Source organism: Molothrus aeneus, chromosome 1 (assembly GCF_037042795.1).
Source record: "Molothrus aeneus isolate 106 chromosome 1, BPBGC_Maene_1.0, whole genome shotgun sequence".
Lineage (NCBI taxonomy): Eukaryota > Metazoa > Chordata > Aves > Passeriformes > Icteridae > Molothrus > Molothrus aeneus.
The window spans coordinates 50,406,585-50,425,008 of NC_089646.1; the positions used below are offsets into that span (position 1 = coordinate 50,406,585).

At 37.0% G+C, this 18,424-nt stretch overlaps 1 protein-coding gene across 1 annotated transcript in view; it reads right to left on the reverse strand.

Moving 5' to 3' along the window:
* The window catches only part of CNTNAP2 (contactin associated protein 2), a 1,033,176-nt gene that overhangs the window by 57,844 nt on the left and 956,908 nt on the right, over nucleotides 1-18,424 (reverse strand). Inside the window, exon 21 of the mRNA XM_066557113.1 lies at nucleotides 6,713-6,806. Coding sequence (XP_066413210.1) covers nucleotides 6,713-6,806 — 94 coding nt within the window. The remainder of the gene's footprint in view (nucleotides 1-6,712; nucleotides 6,807-18,424) is intronic.

Sequence of the window (18,424 nt, forward strand, 5' to 3'; positions counted from 1 at the left end):
GAGGAGGACACAGGCACTTTCAAATTATCAGTGGTGGGAGTGAAAACTAGTACAGCTCTTGAGGGAAAGGGACTTGATCCCAGTGATCTTCTAAAACATGGGACATGAGTCACCTCCCTTTCTGTCTGACAACCTCTGCAATATTTTGGTCAGGCTGTGTGTTGCTTCGTTATTATTTTTCCCTAAGTGACACAAGTGTCAGATAGAACCTGAGCTTTTTTTCAATTGTTAAACAATGAGTGAGTTTTGAATTAGACATAATTTCTGTAGCTGTTCTTACAAGGAATGGCATGTATATAATGTGGGCCCTCAGCCAAAATAATATGGCCAGAATGCTATTTATGTAACTATTTCTGATCACATCATCAGTGCATATTCACATTATTTTTGAATGTTTTATATCTGGAACTATGGGCAGAGGTTGCCCAAGCAAGGTAAAATAAGACAAAATTTTAAGACTTGTGCCTTGGCTTATTAAAGACTTTTTTTTGTCAGTTCTATCTGTAATCTTTGGGGAGTTCTGTTCTAATTTCTGATTTTTCCTTTGAATATACTTGGAGGAAAATTATAAGATGCTATACTTTCAGCTTCAGGAATACCTTGGGCTTTTTCATAGTCTGCAACACCTTTTTTTTTTAATGATTTACAAGCCTTGAAGGTGCTCTGAGCTCTTCGATTTTGCTATCTATGCCATTAGAATTTTATGGGGCCAGTGGCAGGTTTTATTGATGCTCCTGTCATGTTCAGTTCCTTTCTTTGAGCCTTGAAAGCAGCTGCATTTGAAATAAATTAGTATTAGATATTACACAGTACAGGCAATATAATTCCTGTCTTCCTGGGGTAGGGAAACATTGTATAACCAAGATATGCCACCTTAACAAAACACAGAAGCTAGGAAAAGGTCAGTCTAATTACTGGAGTTAAAGTTTTCATTATATTCCATTGCTTTTAAATAATGTTATCATTGTTTTGAATGTCAGATAAGGTTTGTGCAAATACTCTGTTTAAAATGGCATTAACCAAATGAAATTACCTTACAATCTCCTTTTATTTTTTCCCTTTTATTATTTTTTTTTAATTTTTATTTTTCAAAGCCAGTAGATGACTACTTTGGAGAGAACTGTAAAATAATGGGATAAGTTTCTCAGCAAGATCACTGTAGAGTGATCTACATGAATCAATTTTCTGAGACATGTCAAAGCACAAGGGAAACAACTTTAGAATTTAGGAATTTAGGAGACTCCTGCATCCTGTTAGAGGCTAGTATGTATGCTAGAAGACCATGAGAGTAAAAGTACAACCTTCTGGAGCTGTTGAATGCCCATGGAAGATTTGAAGAGTGGGAATCAGTGAAGTTTTTTCACAGAGAATAGTGCAACAGGAAATGAGAAGGCAGCTGCCACTACAAAGTATGAGAGAAGGGCTGAGAGGTGAAGAATCACCTGAAGGGTGAGAGTGAGAAGTTTGTGGGAGGAAATGACTCCAGCTAATTTTTAGAAGAGCAAAGCTGGCTATACTCATGACAACTGAGATTATCTAAACATCCAATTTAATCCACTTTGTCTGGGGTCTACCTTCTGCCTTTCTGGAGGTACAGCAGATGAATCCTGCAATATTCTGAAAAATTGAAAGAAGATGCTGCATGGATACTGAGAGGCAACAATAAATATTCTTGACTTCTTTTCTTCATTTTAGTTCTCAAATGATAAAATTCACTTGGGCTACCCTAATTTCTGCCTCAGAAGTTATTGGGGTCAAACTGGCAATTCAAAGTGTTTAGCATGTCCCTTGGATGGGAGACCTGTAGATGGAAATGTTCCTTTCTGAATATGGCTTGTAGGTAAGATTTCTCAGAGAAAAAACAGATAGATCAAAACCAGAGGTCTGAAAGAAAAGAAAATTGACTTTTATTTTGATCAAGTTTTGACCAGAAGAACTGTGGAACATTTCCACCTTTACCAGAAACACTTCAAAGAGTGAGTATGGACAGACAGACCTGAGATCAGAGAGACAGGCAATATTTAATCCCAGAGGTTTTTCAGCCAGGCTGATAGCATTATACAGGAGGAGTAGGAGAAGAGGAAGTGTCCAGATGTTATATTTTTGTATGAAAATTCATACATACCTCATGCAGGGGAAAGCACATCTTTAATATTCAACTGCTACCTGCTGTAGCAGGAGGGCTCCCAATATGACAAGAAGCATTCTCAGTGAGATTACAGTACTGAATGTTAATGCTGGTGCTCAGAAATGAAGCAGCAGGCAGTTACTTTGAAGTAAGTTGGTGGATGAATTTACTGCATGCTAGCTGTTTTTTTCTCATTATCAGTGAAAGCTGGCTGAGCTACCCTGCACTCTGAGTGTCTCCCGGCACTGCAAAATGAAGGAGAGCAGCAGAGCTCAAGCTGTGCAGCTCTGAATGCCACGCTCCTAACATATATAATGAAGTGTTAACTGCATTATGATCATGAAGTAGTAGCAGTTACATGTCAAAGATGTGTAGCAGAAGAATGCTTTTAGATTATTCATGATCTATTTACAGCTCCGCACTATTTTCTAAGATATAAATTTAAAAGCAGACAAAAAGTGCCCTACAATATAGAGATCTAATTCTAAACTGATATCTAATACATATTAACAATAACTTCATATGAGATGATGTCAATGTCTAAAAGCATACCCAAACTGAGCACCAAATATGACTATGCCTTTATCCTTCACAATTTTTTTAATCAAGGCTATCAATACCCCCTTTTTAATGATGGCAAATGCTCTCAAAGAGAGAAAATATTCATTCTTTGACAGGAAACAAACCCTCTAAGTGATGAAACTCTGCAGTTGTGTGGAAGCATGGAGATCAGAAGCTGGTTTTGAAAGTGTCTGATGGTTTTGGTAGGATGAATTACATTGTAGGTCATTGACGTTTTTCAGCTACAAGTCTTGAAGCACCAAACTGCCAAGCTTTTTCTTTAGAAAATAAAGTACCTTATCTAGGAGTAAAGAATGCTTACCTCTTGGAATAAATGCCATTGTTCACTGCTGGAAATTCAAAGCATTCTGAACTTTTGCCTCCTATTATTCAGTATCTATTGGCAGACAAATGCCATGCAAGAGAAAAAGCAGTTCTTCTTTCTATCCCGTACCTAAGCCATGAAGAAATGTCATTTATCTCCTCCTTTTGTGAAGTACTTTTGTGTTCTCTCCTTTGCACATTTGAAACTAACTACTTGGCAAGATGTAAGCTGGTCTTACCCCCCATCAGCCCAAGGTGCTGAATGTCAAAATGAATCCAGAGAAATGTCTCCTCACTAGTTTTAATTTTCACCACAAATACCAGTAAAAAACCCAGTAACTCTAACCAGATAACAATAAAAATATCTTTGCATTAATGTTAGGAAAACCCCACCACATCTAGAAATTGACCTTTTACCACTTCTTCTCAAGGCAACTACTTTTTGTGTAAAGGATCCAGGCCTATGGGGTTGATTTCTAGGACCTCTCTTTAGCTGTAGAGTAATGGCATCTGCTTTTGTAAGAAGGAAGGCAGACCTGAAATGTATTTCCCTTTTGGCTACTGTTACTAGAAGTCCCTGAAGAGCACTAGATTGGGCAGAGACAGAAATGGAGCCCACAGAGGTGAGCTGCAGGGACAGCTGTCAGTTCTGAAAATGATTATCTGTGTGATGATGACTTGTATTATGTCAATTGTTTCCAAGTGGATATTTAAGTATTTCTGAAAAGAGACAATTTAATTTGGAGTGGTTGGTGGAAATGATGACAAGAAGCACATTTTCTTTACTTCCCTGCCACTTTCTCAGGAGCAACTCTTGTCTGAGCTCGGTGTGTCTGTGCTCAATAATATATCCTGTTAGACAAACTCTCAATAATATATCCTGTTAGAAAGTATCACCAGAATGATACTTTCACAAAATCATGTGTAATTATCTCTAGCTAATTACCTATAAATACATATTAAATGCCAAAAAAAGTTCCAATTTTAATAATAAAGTACAGACTAAGAGAATACAGGTGTAGTTTCCCAAAAAGGATGTGAAGACAAAGCTGAGTATTGCATCCAAACCCTCTACACTTCATGGAAAAAATCAAACCTCTGCTTTATCCTACTGCAGTAATGAGCTGCAAGTTGCAGCCTACATGAGAATGTAGATACTGCCACATTGTCTAATTTTCACTTTTTCGTCTTCATAGCTTATCATCCAGATATCCTGGTTTTCCCTCTCACCTTGTCTGTCAGCCATCAAAGCCTAAATACATCAAAATAACAAGATTCAAGAACTTCCTTGAAACATTAACAATACCTTTCTATAATTTTTTGTGAAGTCCTACATTTCTCTAGTGTTATTATTTTTGTTACCACACACTCATGTAAAATAGGATTTTTCATTTGTTGTGTGTTTCAGCTTTATTTCCCACCTCAAATTGTAATCCATTTTGCCTAGGTAAGAATTATATACTAAGCGCCTTTACCTCCAGTTTTCCAAAAGACTACAATTATTTTATATCAGTATTTTTCAAGCCAGTGAACAAATGCATTTTTTAAAACAGTATTTCAAAGAAACAGAAAGCATCTCAACTTAAAGAAGAAAAGTTCTCCCTGATTGCAACTCAAGCATTTTGCTGTTGCTCTGATGTGACCTTCCTGTTTTACAGAAAATATTCTGAGCAGTTACAATTTTACAAATAACATTATTAATCATCCATATTGTTGTTACACCTAGAGCAGAGAGAGGTGTTGCATTGTGGGAGGTGTTGGACAAGGGATCATTTCTGACGGGGAGCAGATGAACTCTCTATCACAGCAAGAACAGCTGGTGCAGAAGCGGCTGCTCCTATGCAAATAACACCAATAAAAATGGAAATAAGACAGACAGAAGACCAGTTTCCCAATAAGATTGTTCCAGTGTGCTCTTCAAAAACCCATCTGTCTTTAAAAGTAGGGCCTTGCATTCATTTTGCTGACAAATAAGAATTGCATTGTATGGGAACAACAGAAACTGAATGCAAGCGATGCCAGAGCAGCAGTGAAATGGGAGGCTGCTCCCATATTGCCCATTTGGAGAATGTAATTGCATATGGGCACAAATTGCAACTTGATCTATGTATCCAGATCTTCTGTTGGTTCTAATCCCTCTAGACCACTAAAATATGTCTTGTCAGTATGAGGTGCCAGCTAGAGCCTTTGAAGATACTGAATTCTATGTCTACTTTGCCCTTCAAACTGCTGTACTTGGGTAACCCTTTTAACTGAGTTGTCCCCTTGTTCAACATGACTCTGAGAGCTGCACAGTAAAGCTCATCAACAGACATGTCAGTTGCACAACCATTTTACACCAGGAAATCAATCTCTTTGCCGTGAAATCCAATTTTTCTTTGGTAGAAAGAATAAAAAGGTTTTTTTTTTTTTGTTTTCTTGTTTGTTTTTTTTAGTAGTGATACATTTTCTTAATAAAATGCCTTATCTGCAAAGACGTTAACAAGCAGAGAGGAGGAAGCAAAATAATATCATATTCCCAAAGGGCTAATGTAATCCCATGCTATTAAAAAATTGAGTCAGACCATCAGCTCCAGTCCAGCTGCCCAAATTAAATGCAGTAAGGTACCGAGATTCCAGGGACTGTCCAAAATCAGACTGCATCAACTTTTGTACTATCAACAGAACTGACTTGGAAAGTACTAGAAAATAGTTCATGGCACTCCTGATAGCCAGTCATTTTAAAGGCTTTTCATTTCCTATTTCATGGAAGTTCTGCATGTTAAATTTTAAAAACAAAACAAATGTAAAAATGTATCTACAAAGAGTCCCATTAGCTATGTGGTCAATTTCTTTACCACTTCAAAAACAGTGCAAAGGGTTCACAGATCAATGCCCTAACTACTTAACAAGGAAAAGTTTGCAATTTTCTGGATTAAGCTCTTCACTGAGTTCAAGCAACCATAGCTCTGTATAAAGAGCTTAGAGGAAATAATACTAATTCCCCTTTATCTCTGGAAAGGTGAAAAAGCCCTCCTTACAAACTGTAAATGTTGGGTAGAATGGCTTCTTGAAGTGAGTAAGCCTAGAAATTCATGTAAGAAGCCAGTAGCAGAAAAATTAAGCAATGGAATGAAGGATGGTCTAAAAGTGAGGCCAAGGCATCCCCTTGAGTTCATCTTGGGAGCTGGCCAGGAAGCTGCTGCACTGGAAATAACCATGAAATCCATAAAAAGGATAGAAAATGTCCAGATGGGTGTTGCTGCAGGTGTTACAGACTCCAAAAGACCTCGCAGGTGGATGTTAGTGGGAAAGAATGATGGTTTGCTAGAGGATGCTCTAGGATAAGAAGGCAGTCTGCATGGATAAAGACATTATACAAGGTACACAATAACTTCACAGTGAATGATAATATTCAAAATAACTTCAGTGTCTCCTGGTAGAAGCAGTGGTCTCAGTGATTTCCTTGGATTGCCTTCATCTGACACCGTGAGGGTAATGAAACCTCACAAAGACCGTGTTACAAGGGTCTTGTTGCTCATACCTTTTTTTTCCCCAATCCATGGCAGAAAATTATTTATTTGTGTGCTCATCAGCCTCTCTGACAGGGTGAGCACAACCCCTTCTTTAGGCATAACTCCAGTATCACCACTTGTACCACATGTCCAGGAAGCATCCTGCTACACACACATCACACATAACAACGAAATGAAATCTTACCTATAACTTTTCCTAGGAATAGTGCCTTTGGGGAATTGAACTGAATGTCAGATGTGGCTGGCAGGCTGTAACTTGTTGGAGGATAGTGATCAAGCTGGAGAAAGAAAAAAGAAATGATGAGTATTTTGAACCGATCTGCTTATTACAGTTCTGATCAATCAGGTCTACTTTATGGAGTTTGTCATCTCTTATAACTGTCCAATACACTCTCATTTCATAAAGAGAAAACAATAGTAAATACCCTTCCTTCCATATCTGCCATCTTCACAATTCCCAAGGCCTGGAGAATACTTATACTGAATGTATTTTTTTTCTGATTGCTGTAGAATCACATCAATTTTTACTTATGTGCTCTTCAATTGCTAAATATAACAACAGCATCAATAATAAAACAACTTTTTCTTTCCATAGAAATAGATTTCCATTTGGGACCTATGTTACTGCTGAAGCTAGATTTACATAGCTGGGAATTTGAGACTAATTCAGGTGTTGGGCATTTTTCTTTTCTCTCAGAAAAGTCATAAATTAATAAGGCATTATTTTTTTTTGCACTTCATGCTTATTACTTTCTTGTTGAGAATGTTGTTCAATCTGATTGTGATGACGCCTATTGAAACCTAAATAAATTCAAGAGTAATCAACTTAGCTAAATAGTTTAATCTATAGGAAATGCATATTGTCCCCCATATGGCACAGCAATCACATTACATTAGCATATTTCCCCCTGGTTTTTAGCTATTTAACAGAAAAATGTGAAGAAAGAGAGTAATAAAATGAATTGCCTATGCTTGGTAATAGTGCTATTAACATAGTTTAATATAGCTCAGTGGAGTTTTGATTTCACATTTCATAAAGGTAATTGGAATGAATTTTTGTCTTTACTGTTGTTATTTATTTTCTCAGATTTACATGTTTATTACACAGGCTTAAAGAGGACAGAGCACTAATAGTTTATTTTATTCTGGCCTTGCCTTGGCACAAAACAGGACAGAAACTCATATATGTGATTTAAGAATTTGCAGAGTAACTGCAAAAGTAATTCTCAGGAAATGGCAACTCTATGGTATGCAATATATTCACATATCTTTTTGCCATATTTCTAATTTCAAAATGTAAGTATTGTGGATTACTTTGTTTTAATCATACTGCAAATTCTCTGTTCAGTGGTTAAAAGTAAATGAATGGCAAGTAGCACAGAACTGAAGGGCTGAATCCCCTGATACCCTGGAACACCATGAGCTCAGGTAGTTATAAAGCCTGCTGGGGTCATGAATCTGCAGAGGCAACCATCTCAAAAAACTATAACAATTGGAGGAGTCCTGTCTTTCTTATAATTCCCCATAAAACCCCAAGAAGAAAAGTGTATATACATAGGACACAGGAAAAAAGTCTCTGCAGATGGCAAGAGAGGTTTAGTAAGTCTTAAAGTTCAGAAATTATTTTCAATTTATCATAACTAGTATTCACACTGATTATTTTGAGATAAATACATGGAAAAACAGAGTTCCATCTTCTTACTCAGAAAATAAGGAGCTTCAGTTTGTTCAGGGTATTGTGAACAGTTTTTCTTAGATTTTTAATAAAGAGCAGAAATACATATTTTACCTGAAATTAGAATTATATAAATTCAAATTGAAAATAGCTATTTTGGAAAAAGTGTTGTCAAGTGAATACAAAGGGTTAAAATAGTAAACAGATCCCAACCTCAACCAACCTCAGACCCTACTAAATAAAGACTCCACTTGAGTGCTTGGTATTGGTTTTCCTGATGGAAGGGAAATTCACAGCATCCAACATTGCAAGTGCCAGATGCATTTTCAATGGGAACTGTAGGCATATCAGGTGAAAAAAAATTCTCTTGTTATTTCAGGACAAAAATAGAAATGGCTTAGATCTGTCATGCTATTTACCCTTAAGGTGATTAAATGAAAAGTGTAGACTTTAGAGAGGCATATCAGGTAAAGATTGGTGAAAACTAATCCACAAAACCTTTATTAATATGACTTAAAATATGCTGAAGTAACTCTGATAAAATAATTGGGCATGCTACTACTTATATTGGCTTCTGTCAGTATCACCAACATTTGGGTTCTTTCTTTTTCAGAATCAGTCTGGAACAATTTTAAAATATTTCTTTTTATTGTGATCTGGACTCTAGGCTGTGGTGTTGATCAGATCATCATTAATCAAATAAAATATTAATAAATTAATTAAATATCAATCTATGTCTATAATCAACTTATTGACACATGCTGGATGTCCTAAAGCAGTAGCCACGTGTCCAATGTCAGAGTAACAAATGAGTAGTAACAAGTAATAAAAAAGTCACCCCTGCCAAATGTGGAGGCAGCCTCTACCTGTGTACATGGGTTGTGTCTTCAGGATATGCATTAAAATGAAAAGTCAGTTTTCATGATGAACCATTGTGACCATTTACATGGACAATTACAGAATATCAAATCCTGCCAGCTGTGGCGTGATAAGGCTCCCTTTGTGTCCAGGTAGTGTTCAGGATTTAGAAAGGCCCTCTCTTTCCCCATCTTGGAACAGGTTTGTTAGCAGCAACGTTGGCCAGATTTAAAAATAAAAACCAAAATCCTTCCAGTGACCTCACTTTCCCTTGAGACTTCAGCATAGCAGAGCTGAAGTCCCAAGGGATTCATCCCGGTACAGAGGCAAAAGGGATTGCAACAATGAGAGTAATCATGTGTTGCATTCCAGGCTCTAACAGGAACAGACACTTTGCTGTTGAGGTTTACTTGTTTAAACAGATTTCTTATACTGCATAAAACCCTGAATCCAGCCACTCACATACATTTTTCACATCTCGTTGAAGTCAAGAAAAGATATCCCAATGGGTTCAGCTGTGGATTGTTTTAATGGCTGTCTGAAGTTTTGGGTTGCTCTGATTCCTAGTTAAAATAAATCTCTATTTAAAAGCTGCTGATACCAATTTTTTTGGGGAAACATTTCTGGTCAGTGGTAGAGCCAGCTCCTGCTCTGCTGCCAGCTGTGGCATCTCTTGTCAGGGGACACCTGCATTGCTTTCCACAGCTTTGAGCAGTGCCTTTCTCTAATCCTGGCACCTGGAATAAAATGATGCACCACAAGACAGTGGGTCTAGGGAACAGTGGCTGAGGGAATGGGGAGATTTCTGTCCACTTGCTTTTATTGCATATCTTTGTACTAAACTAGAATTACCTGATAAAAGAAAGCATTTTTTTTAGAGACACTCAGCCTAAGGTTTCTTTAGAGGTCTGTGTGTTCAAGCATCACGCTGAATTCTTTCCAAAGCTGCATGTGACTGCCATCCAGTGGGGGCTCCAGAGCAAGCAGCTGGAATGGAGCAGCCTGCAGCCTTTGCATGAAATACTAGCCTACCAATCTAATAGAAAACACATAATAAAAAGAAATTGCTAGTGGCAAATGATATTTGAATTATAATTTGATTTCCTTATTTAATGAAAATTAAATAGAACCTCTGTATAACACAGATCTTGATGTCATGATTCTGTATTAAATTACAGTTTAAAAATTATATTTAAGGTTTTTCATGACAGCTACTTTTCTTTAAAAACTCAGTAATTTCATTTGAGCTTCATATAAACATTCAATGTGGCTTTGAGTGTAACGGAGATGAAAGTAGGTGTCAGTTTCTGAGGAATTTGCAGTTTCAGCTCTCAAGTCACGTCACTCCAAGGCAGACTGCCTTTTTCTGAAGTTGTCTGGATTTAAGCAGAAGTTCAATAAAATGCTATTTCTTTTAAATTACTGTTCACTTAGATAATAAAACTAATCTTGATGGGAGTTCTGAGATTAACAGAGATATCAATCTAAGGGCAAGCATAATGTCTGCATCACTTTAGTAGTCTTGGGGAAAAAATAGGATATAAACACAAGCACATACCTTATATTCACCCTGTGGATATACTTACATCTGAATCATTGTCAACCCAACCTGTGTACTGCTGTAAAGTTAAGCCTTTTCTTTATGCTGGACAAATTTTATAAAAAAATTGTCAAAATCAGATGGAATAATAATGCTGTAAGGCTTAATGTCACACCATCTGATGTCAATGCAGCTCTGCTGTTGACTTCAGCAATAGCAGGATAAAGAAGGGGGTGTTACCATCATGATCAGTGTAATATTTGTCTTCTGCATGATTATGATGACTTATCACTTGTGTTACTGACTTCTCTACTCCTGAACCAGGGCTTTTTGTGCTAAGTTCTAAAATAATACGTAATAAAAAGGGTTCCTACTCAAAAATGCCTACAAAGCTAGAACAGACTAGGCATGTGACCCCAAGAAAATAACAAGGCAGTATGCAGGTGTTTAGATGGAGCTCCTCACAAGTATGGTAGTTGTGTTTGAGAAAGAAGAAAGTTGATTATGAAAATCAAATGGGAGGTATTATGACATTCTTTTTATTAGCGTGACATAGATGATTATTCACCTGCTAAAAGGTTAGGAAAAAAACTTGCAATTTTTTAATATGGTGATGTTTGATTTTATTTTTTTTTCTCTAGTACAAGAGGAAAGGAGCAGATTGGAGTGGTAACTGTGTAATTGCTCAGGTTGATCGTGGCCACTCTCAGTGCAAATCAGCTCCTTCCTCAGTGTGGCACTGGTGCTCCGCTGATCTGATTCTGACGGGTCAGGTCCTTGACCCAGGTTAGTGCAGATCAGATCTGAGCCAGAGCAGGGACAAGCCATGGACTGTAAATGAGGAGAGGATCCAGAGAAACAGGCAGGACCATAAACCCTGCATTTTTTACTGCCTTGGACTGTCACAGACCTGCAGCCTCACTGCTCATCTGGAACACAGGAGGAGGCACACACTTCACTGGTGTGATGTAGGGCAAACTAAAGGCTGGCATTGTGCTTTGAGCTCTGCAGATGAAATTTCTATAGAGGTATAATAAATGCTCTTTTAGGAACCACTCCTAAAAATTTATTTTGCTGGTGTAATGCACTGATTTACCCTTTAGCAATTGTTTTTTTTTTTAAATAAAGCTCAATTACAGTATTTTATGATAAAGTCTCTTTTTTGCAGAGATTTATATTAAAAATGTGATTAAAGTGATACAGACGGGGAAAAAACATAGATACATAGCAGAAAGAAAAAAAAAAGTTATTTTTTCTGATTCAAAACTTGAATCCTTTATGTGCAGAAAGCTTATATATATACCTGAAAGCTGCTGTTGCTCTGCTAAATAATGCCAGGGATAATTTGCCTTCCTCTAAAAATCCACAAAATTTTGGATAAAATTTAAATGGAAATGTAGAAACATAACTCAAATGTAACAGAAGCACTGATATGGAAAGGCACACTATTTAGTCTGGCTCCTTCAATTAAAATTATTCTCTGGTGCTTCTTTCACATATCTGTTGACTTTTTATTGCTCTCTTTAGTAGATGAATTACAATAAATGTTAACAGAAGCAATAGCAAGTCATATAATGCCAAGTCATTAAAATTAAAGAGATCTACCTTAGGTACCTAAAGATGACTTTCACAGGACATTAATTTGTCCAGTGTGTACTTCCATACAATGGAAATTGCCTATTTCACGGTTGGTTTTGAATTTTTAGCTTTGTCTTGGACTCTGGGATTACTTAATGATTTTTTTGTTCTTTCCTTGTTTCTTTAATTCCAATAAAATTATATAAAACCAACAATCACACAGACCAAGGAAGACACACACACACACTGATCACTGAAAATACATTATAGAAGAAGGAACTATTTTCAGCATAACCAATGTAAGTAACACATTTGTGAGGTGGATAAGCCTGCTGATATGCCCTGCAGACCTTTGCTCTGCTCTGATATGCAGACTCAGGAAATACCATTCTCCCTTCTGACCTGAATCGCCTTAGCTTTATTTCCCAGGAAAATGGGGGTGTAGGGTGAGGGAGACATTTCACTTCTGGGTCTTATCATGATATGTGGCCTAGACATGGGCAAAGTCTGGGACAAGGCAGCTGAAACATGACCCTGAATCTAGCAACACAACCTCTGCTAAAAGGAAATAAGAAGGATGGATGTGTAAAGGAGCTCCTCTCCTATTTTTTTCTCCTATTTTTTTTGCTGGTTTTACAAACCAGAAAGTAAAGAGGAACATTCTTCCAAAAGCCCTCTAAATTTGAAACTATCTCAGCTGATGCAGAGAGGGTAAAACTTTTTAAAAGATATATGCTTTGTCATCTGCCTCTGCCTTTGTGCAGCAGCCACAGGGAAACCACAGGGAGCAATGCTACCCCCAGATGGGGATGTTTTTTCCACTGTTTCCCCATGTTTTTCCAATTAGAGAGAGATAGGATGCCATGTCCGGATGTCCACTTGTTTGTTGATGAGTGAAAGGAGTTCTGCTTTGTCGTGGATTGCCAAGCAAATTGTATTCTATTTGCCATCTGTATGGCAGTTGTCTTCTGTTAAGAGGGCAGTTTTCCTTATCTTGTCCACAACCACTCCTCCCTCTGGGGAGACATCTGCTGATAACAGGCTATTGAATGTCACTGCATGGCTGATAAGAACTATAGCATCCCATTGGGAGATGCTCTGCCCAGAGGGAGGAGCCAAGCATTCCTACCTGGATATAGTCTTGAGCTTCTGGAACACCAGCACGGCTTCTCCATTGGATTTCCCAGAGGAACAGCTGCCTCTTCCACTGGATCTTCAGAGGAAGACTACACCCTTTCTACAGGAATTCTACTCCAACACAACCACATCTGACATTCCAGGAGGACTGCAGCCACAATTCCATGGGACTGCTACCAGCACCCTGACCAACAGGGTGTCAGGTTGTGCTCTGACTCTGTCAGTGTTGTTTTAGTGTACTGCATTGTTTATCTTTTTATCTTCTTCCTTAGTAAAGAACTGTTATTCATGCTCCCATATTTTTTGCCTGACAGGCCCTTAATTTAAATTTTATAGTAATTAGGAGGGAGGGGGTTTACATTTTCCATTTTAGGGGAGGCTCCTGCCTTCCTTAGCAGACACCTGTCTTTCAAAAACAAGACATGGTTTTTGAAAACTTTTTGTCTTTCATCAAGCTGAGATTCAATATTCAATGGGGATGTGCTGCCTTACCTTGGCAGATGCCGCTAACCACTGTCTGTCACACACAAAGGGGGAGTAGAAGTTGTTCATTTATGAGGTTCCTGTTCTACCTATAACTGCTCTCTTTAACTGAAATATTGTGTGTCACACTGTAAAATAAAGAAATTGAGTATTTTCTGTGAAGGGTTAAATCAACAAAACTGCTCGGAACTCATGGTCATCCCGTGAGCACAAAAGAACCAGTAAAAAAATGAATAATCAGAGAATTATTTGCACATTTCTGATTCTGGTGGACACAATTTGAATTCTGTTCTGCTGTTTCTTGCTGTTGTTTAGTGACACTTTTCAGTATTGAACACCTGGTCATTTGCAACATCTGTAACATCCTTATAGTTGGAGGGAACTTGAATTATGAAAAGATCAGGGCCTGTAATTGTTTATATTTTGGAAACCAGATGTTGCTTAGGGTCATAAGGATGATATACGATGTCAACAAAAGCTTTGCTTTATTTTCAGAATTTTATTGATATCTATTGATAGCTTCTTATGCTACTTTGTCACCTATTTGTGGAAAAAAAACCCTATAATTTTCAGAACCTGAGTAAAATCACTTCCTTGTGACTTCTGATTGAAAAAAGAGCTTAGCAGTTATGGATAAACTAACTGCTAATTCATTAAACATGCAGATCTATTGTATGGCTCTGCTCTAGAAAATGGTCTGAGTTTGCCTTTCTGTGGCACTAGCATTTTGAGTAATACATTGCCACTACAGAAGGGCAATACATAGTGAAAAGGATGTATCCCCAGGGATTTTAAATAATTCATTTCAGCAGGAAGGCCTTTACTATTGACAGAACAAATTATTTTTTTTTCCCTTTAAGCAAAACATGTTTGGAAATTCATTAATTATTCTTTTAATACAATAGAATTACTGGGTATGAAGAAACAAAGCAGAAGGTTAACTGTTGCATTGATGTTGACTATGGTTTACATGTTTTACCTATGGTTAAAGTCCTGGATGCTTAAAACATGTTTTATTCATATCAGCATCTATGGAATTTGTAAATACTGTCTGACTAGTTCCTTTCAAATCATGAGCACTACTTCCCATTCCCTACCAGTTAAATGTTGGCTAAACCAGCCTTCAGATTAATCTGGTGTCTAGACAATTTACAGCACTACCCAAAGGATGCTGAGGCAGCATAATTCCCAGAAAATGAAGGAAATAAATAAAGATGGTATTTCTATGTCATTTTGATGGCATAACAACCATTATCATTTCTAATCCTAGGGTAAATGTTTTCAAAATGTGACTCAAAAGGGAGAGCTTTCAGAGAAGAGTTAAAAAAATTGTTTAAAAACTATAGATGAATGAGGGTATACTAAAATAGATCTGTTTATTTAGCATCTTGCAGACAAGATGAAAAGATGTTTTAATCAGCATCTCTAAGAAAGTGTGAAGGGGAGTGATGCCTGACATTAAACATTTCTTTCATCTATCAAGCAGAGACACAAAGATCCCAAAGTTAAATGTTGAATTCAAACTGTAAATTAGGTGCAAATTCTTTACAAGAATGGTACTTAGCACTGTAAGACATAGTCAAAGGATATGGTACATTTTCTATCATTTGAAGTCTTTAAAGCTAGATAAAATGTCGTTCTACAAAATTTGTTTTACTGCTATCATTATTTTTGGGTTAGCTGCAGAAAATAATTTGGTGATTTTTTTATGGCCCCTCTTAAGAAAGAGCTCAAACAGTGATAATTTTCTGTTGAGGCTTCAAAATATAGGAAATATGATAGCTTCAAAATATAGGAAATACAGCAACAATAATGATGGAAGATGAAATTATAGCCTCACTGAAGTCCATGAGAAAGTTCCCACTTACTTTAATGAGAACAAAATTTAATCCACAATTATAAAATCTTTGATATATTAATTGCATTTAAGATGGGGATTATATGCAGACTGCTTCACCCATTTTATTTTATTGTTGTTATGTTTACCATTTTATTTTGTAATTCAGATTAGTTTTGAATTAACTTTGTATGATTTACCTTTTTAAACCATCTAGAGGTGTGGTATTCACATATTCTTTGAACAGTGAGAGACACATAGGAGTTTGCAATTGCTTTCTCTTTTCAAGTAGTCCAGAGCTCTAAATGGAAATGCAAAAATTCTTGCAAAAATTCTTTTTCTTTTTGATTTCATTTGGGTAGGGTCAAATATTTCATTGATTCATTTTTCACAAAGATGGGTGTACCCTCTTGATTGCCTCTGGTGAAGCTGGAAAATGGAGACTTGTACAAATATATTTTCTATATTGTTCTCAGCCTCAGCTGAGTTCAGCTCAAGATTTAGCCATAAAGCTTCATAATTTAGCTGATTTTGAGCAGAGTCAGCAATTAACATTGAGATTATATGGTATTGCTGTGTCCAGTCCCTCCACCACAGTTTTACATTGTCCAGGCCTGAAAGAGAGAGCTGTCTCTGCCCTTCTGTGTGGCTTTTTGAGAAGACGAGCAGTGGCTGTGGATAATTGTCCTGAAAGCATAGTGAGACTTTAGGACAGAGTTTCTTCAGTCCTGAAGAAGTTGCTCTGGTTTAATCCTTCTCAGGAACAAAGAAGGTGTTATAAACTGTGACTGATAACCCATTACCAGAAATGGCTTTAAAGCAGGGATGGAGATCTGGACACCTGTTGAGAATGTACATGTTAGGAACCTGACAGCCCCAGTCTGAGTCCTGCTGACCATCAGCTTTATTCCACTAGCAACCAAAGCATATCGTACATTTCTCTTTCTTTTTTTTTTTTTTTTTCTTTTTCTCTTTCTTTTATATTTTTTCTTTGTAGTAGGCTGATCTACCTTTGTGCAACAGAACATAAAAGTCTCTGATCCAGATTCCATCCTGATTTTACTCTAGGGACACGCAAAGAGGCGGAAGGTATGAATCTTGCACTCAGGATGCAACTACTACAGTTCTTTAAGGTACAATTTAAAGCCTGCTGGAGGCAATGGAAGTCCTTTCATTTACTTCAATGGGCTTTGGATCAGAACCTCTGCTAGGGAGCTTTTGTCCTTGGCTTTCTTCAAAGAAGATTTTACTGATGTGTGAATAGTGTTAATCACCCATGAACACTTGGTAAAGAGTGATCTGGTTTTTATGATATGTAAAACACCCTGCTGAAGCATGAAATCTTCTAATGAAATCAAACAAAGTAAAACTTGCCCTCCATAACCTAATGAAATGTCATCTATTGGAATAATGCATTTCCCATCTGTAAGTCTGGGCTTTTTCTTGCCACAGGTGAACTAATGGAGCCTTGGAGGTGTGCCATGGTTATTTGTATCTGATATTTAACTAGAGGAGAGGGATAGGAATTATTACTATCAAATGTTAATTTTGTCCCCCTCATGGAAATGAGAAAATAAGCATATCTTTCTCCCTGAATTTATGTAATTTCCTTTTTCTGACATGTAAATTGACTGTATATCCTTAACCTTATCCTTGAGAAACCAGTGGCAACACAATTGAGAGCTTGCTATTTAATATAAAAACTATTTGACAGAGCTTTTGCTACTACCTTCAATCTTGACTGCCATGGCATGTTAGGAATAGGGATACAATTATAACAAAAGCAATTCACACTAAATATTTGTTCTTGAATTTGTTTTGTTACCTCATGGACATATAGTATTGTGGATATGTTGATTTCAAATCCCACCTCAAATTCTGATTTTATGTTAGTAATCAGTGGCCTCCTGTCTGCCAGCATGAGGTGAAGTCTCATAGAGTTCACTAATGAGTCTTTTTTCATATTTATATGTAAGTGAAACTCCTGAGAATCATGATAAAACTCTGATTCACACAGCTCATATGGTACCAATTTATTGCCTGGCTTCAGATTTTTTAAATCTCTCTGGCCCTACAGGGTTATTACAGTAAGTTAGAAAGACAGGTACTCTAAGTATGAACTTGCTGCTAAGATCTCAAAAATACTGAGTGCTCTTGAATTGAAGCTTTGATGAGAAATAAATCCTTCTTGTGACACTTTTATGCCCTGTAGAGATGTGGAAGTGTGAGCAACAGCACCTGGCAAGCAAGCTGTCTTCTTTAAAAGCAAGCAAACCAGCTGCTCATCAGGTTGGAGAAGGATTTAGCAGGAAATAAAAGTCTACTCAAATGCTCATAGCTCAGATCTGCAAGAGAAAACTCATACGTTATGATTTGTCCTCTGAATACTGAGAAAAACTGTATTTATATCTTCTGTATTTTCAAACACTGTGAGGAGTTAATTTTTGAACAGGAGTAATTTTCAAGTGAACTATCTACTTAGCAGATTCATTTCTGTCCATATAATTTCTCTCATTTACAGAACGTAAGCAGATAAGTAATGAAATAAATTTATGGAGGTTGAAGAAAATTTGATTGAAATAGTCTCTTTCAGGAGAGGAATAGGATCTCTGGATTTGCTTTGTATGGGACCTTTCTTTCCCTATTCTTGCATGTGCATCACACAGATTATCTCATGTAATAAGTCTCAAATGAATCTGCTTTGTGGCTACATTAATCAGTTTTAGGCACATTGAATAGATTAAAAGTTTTTTACCCCAGCAGAGCAGCACTAACCAAAATGTTTCTG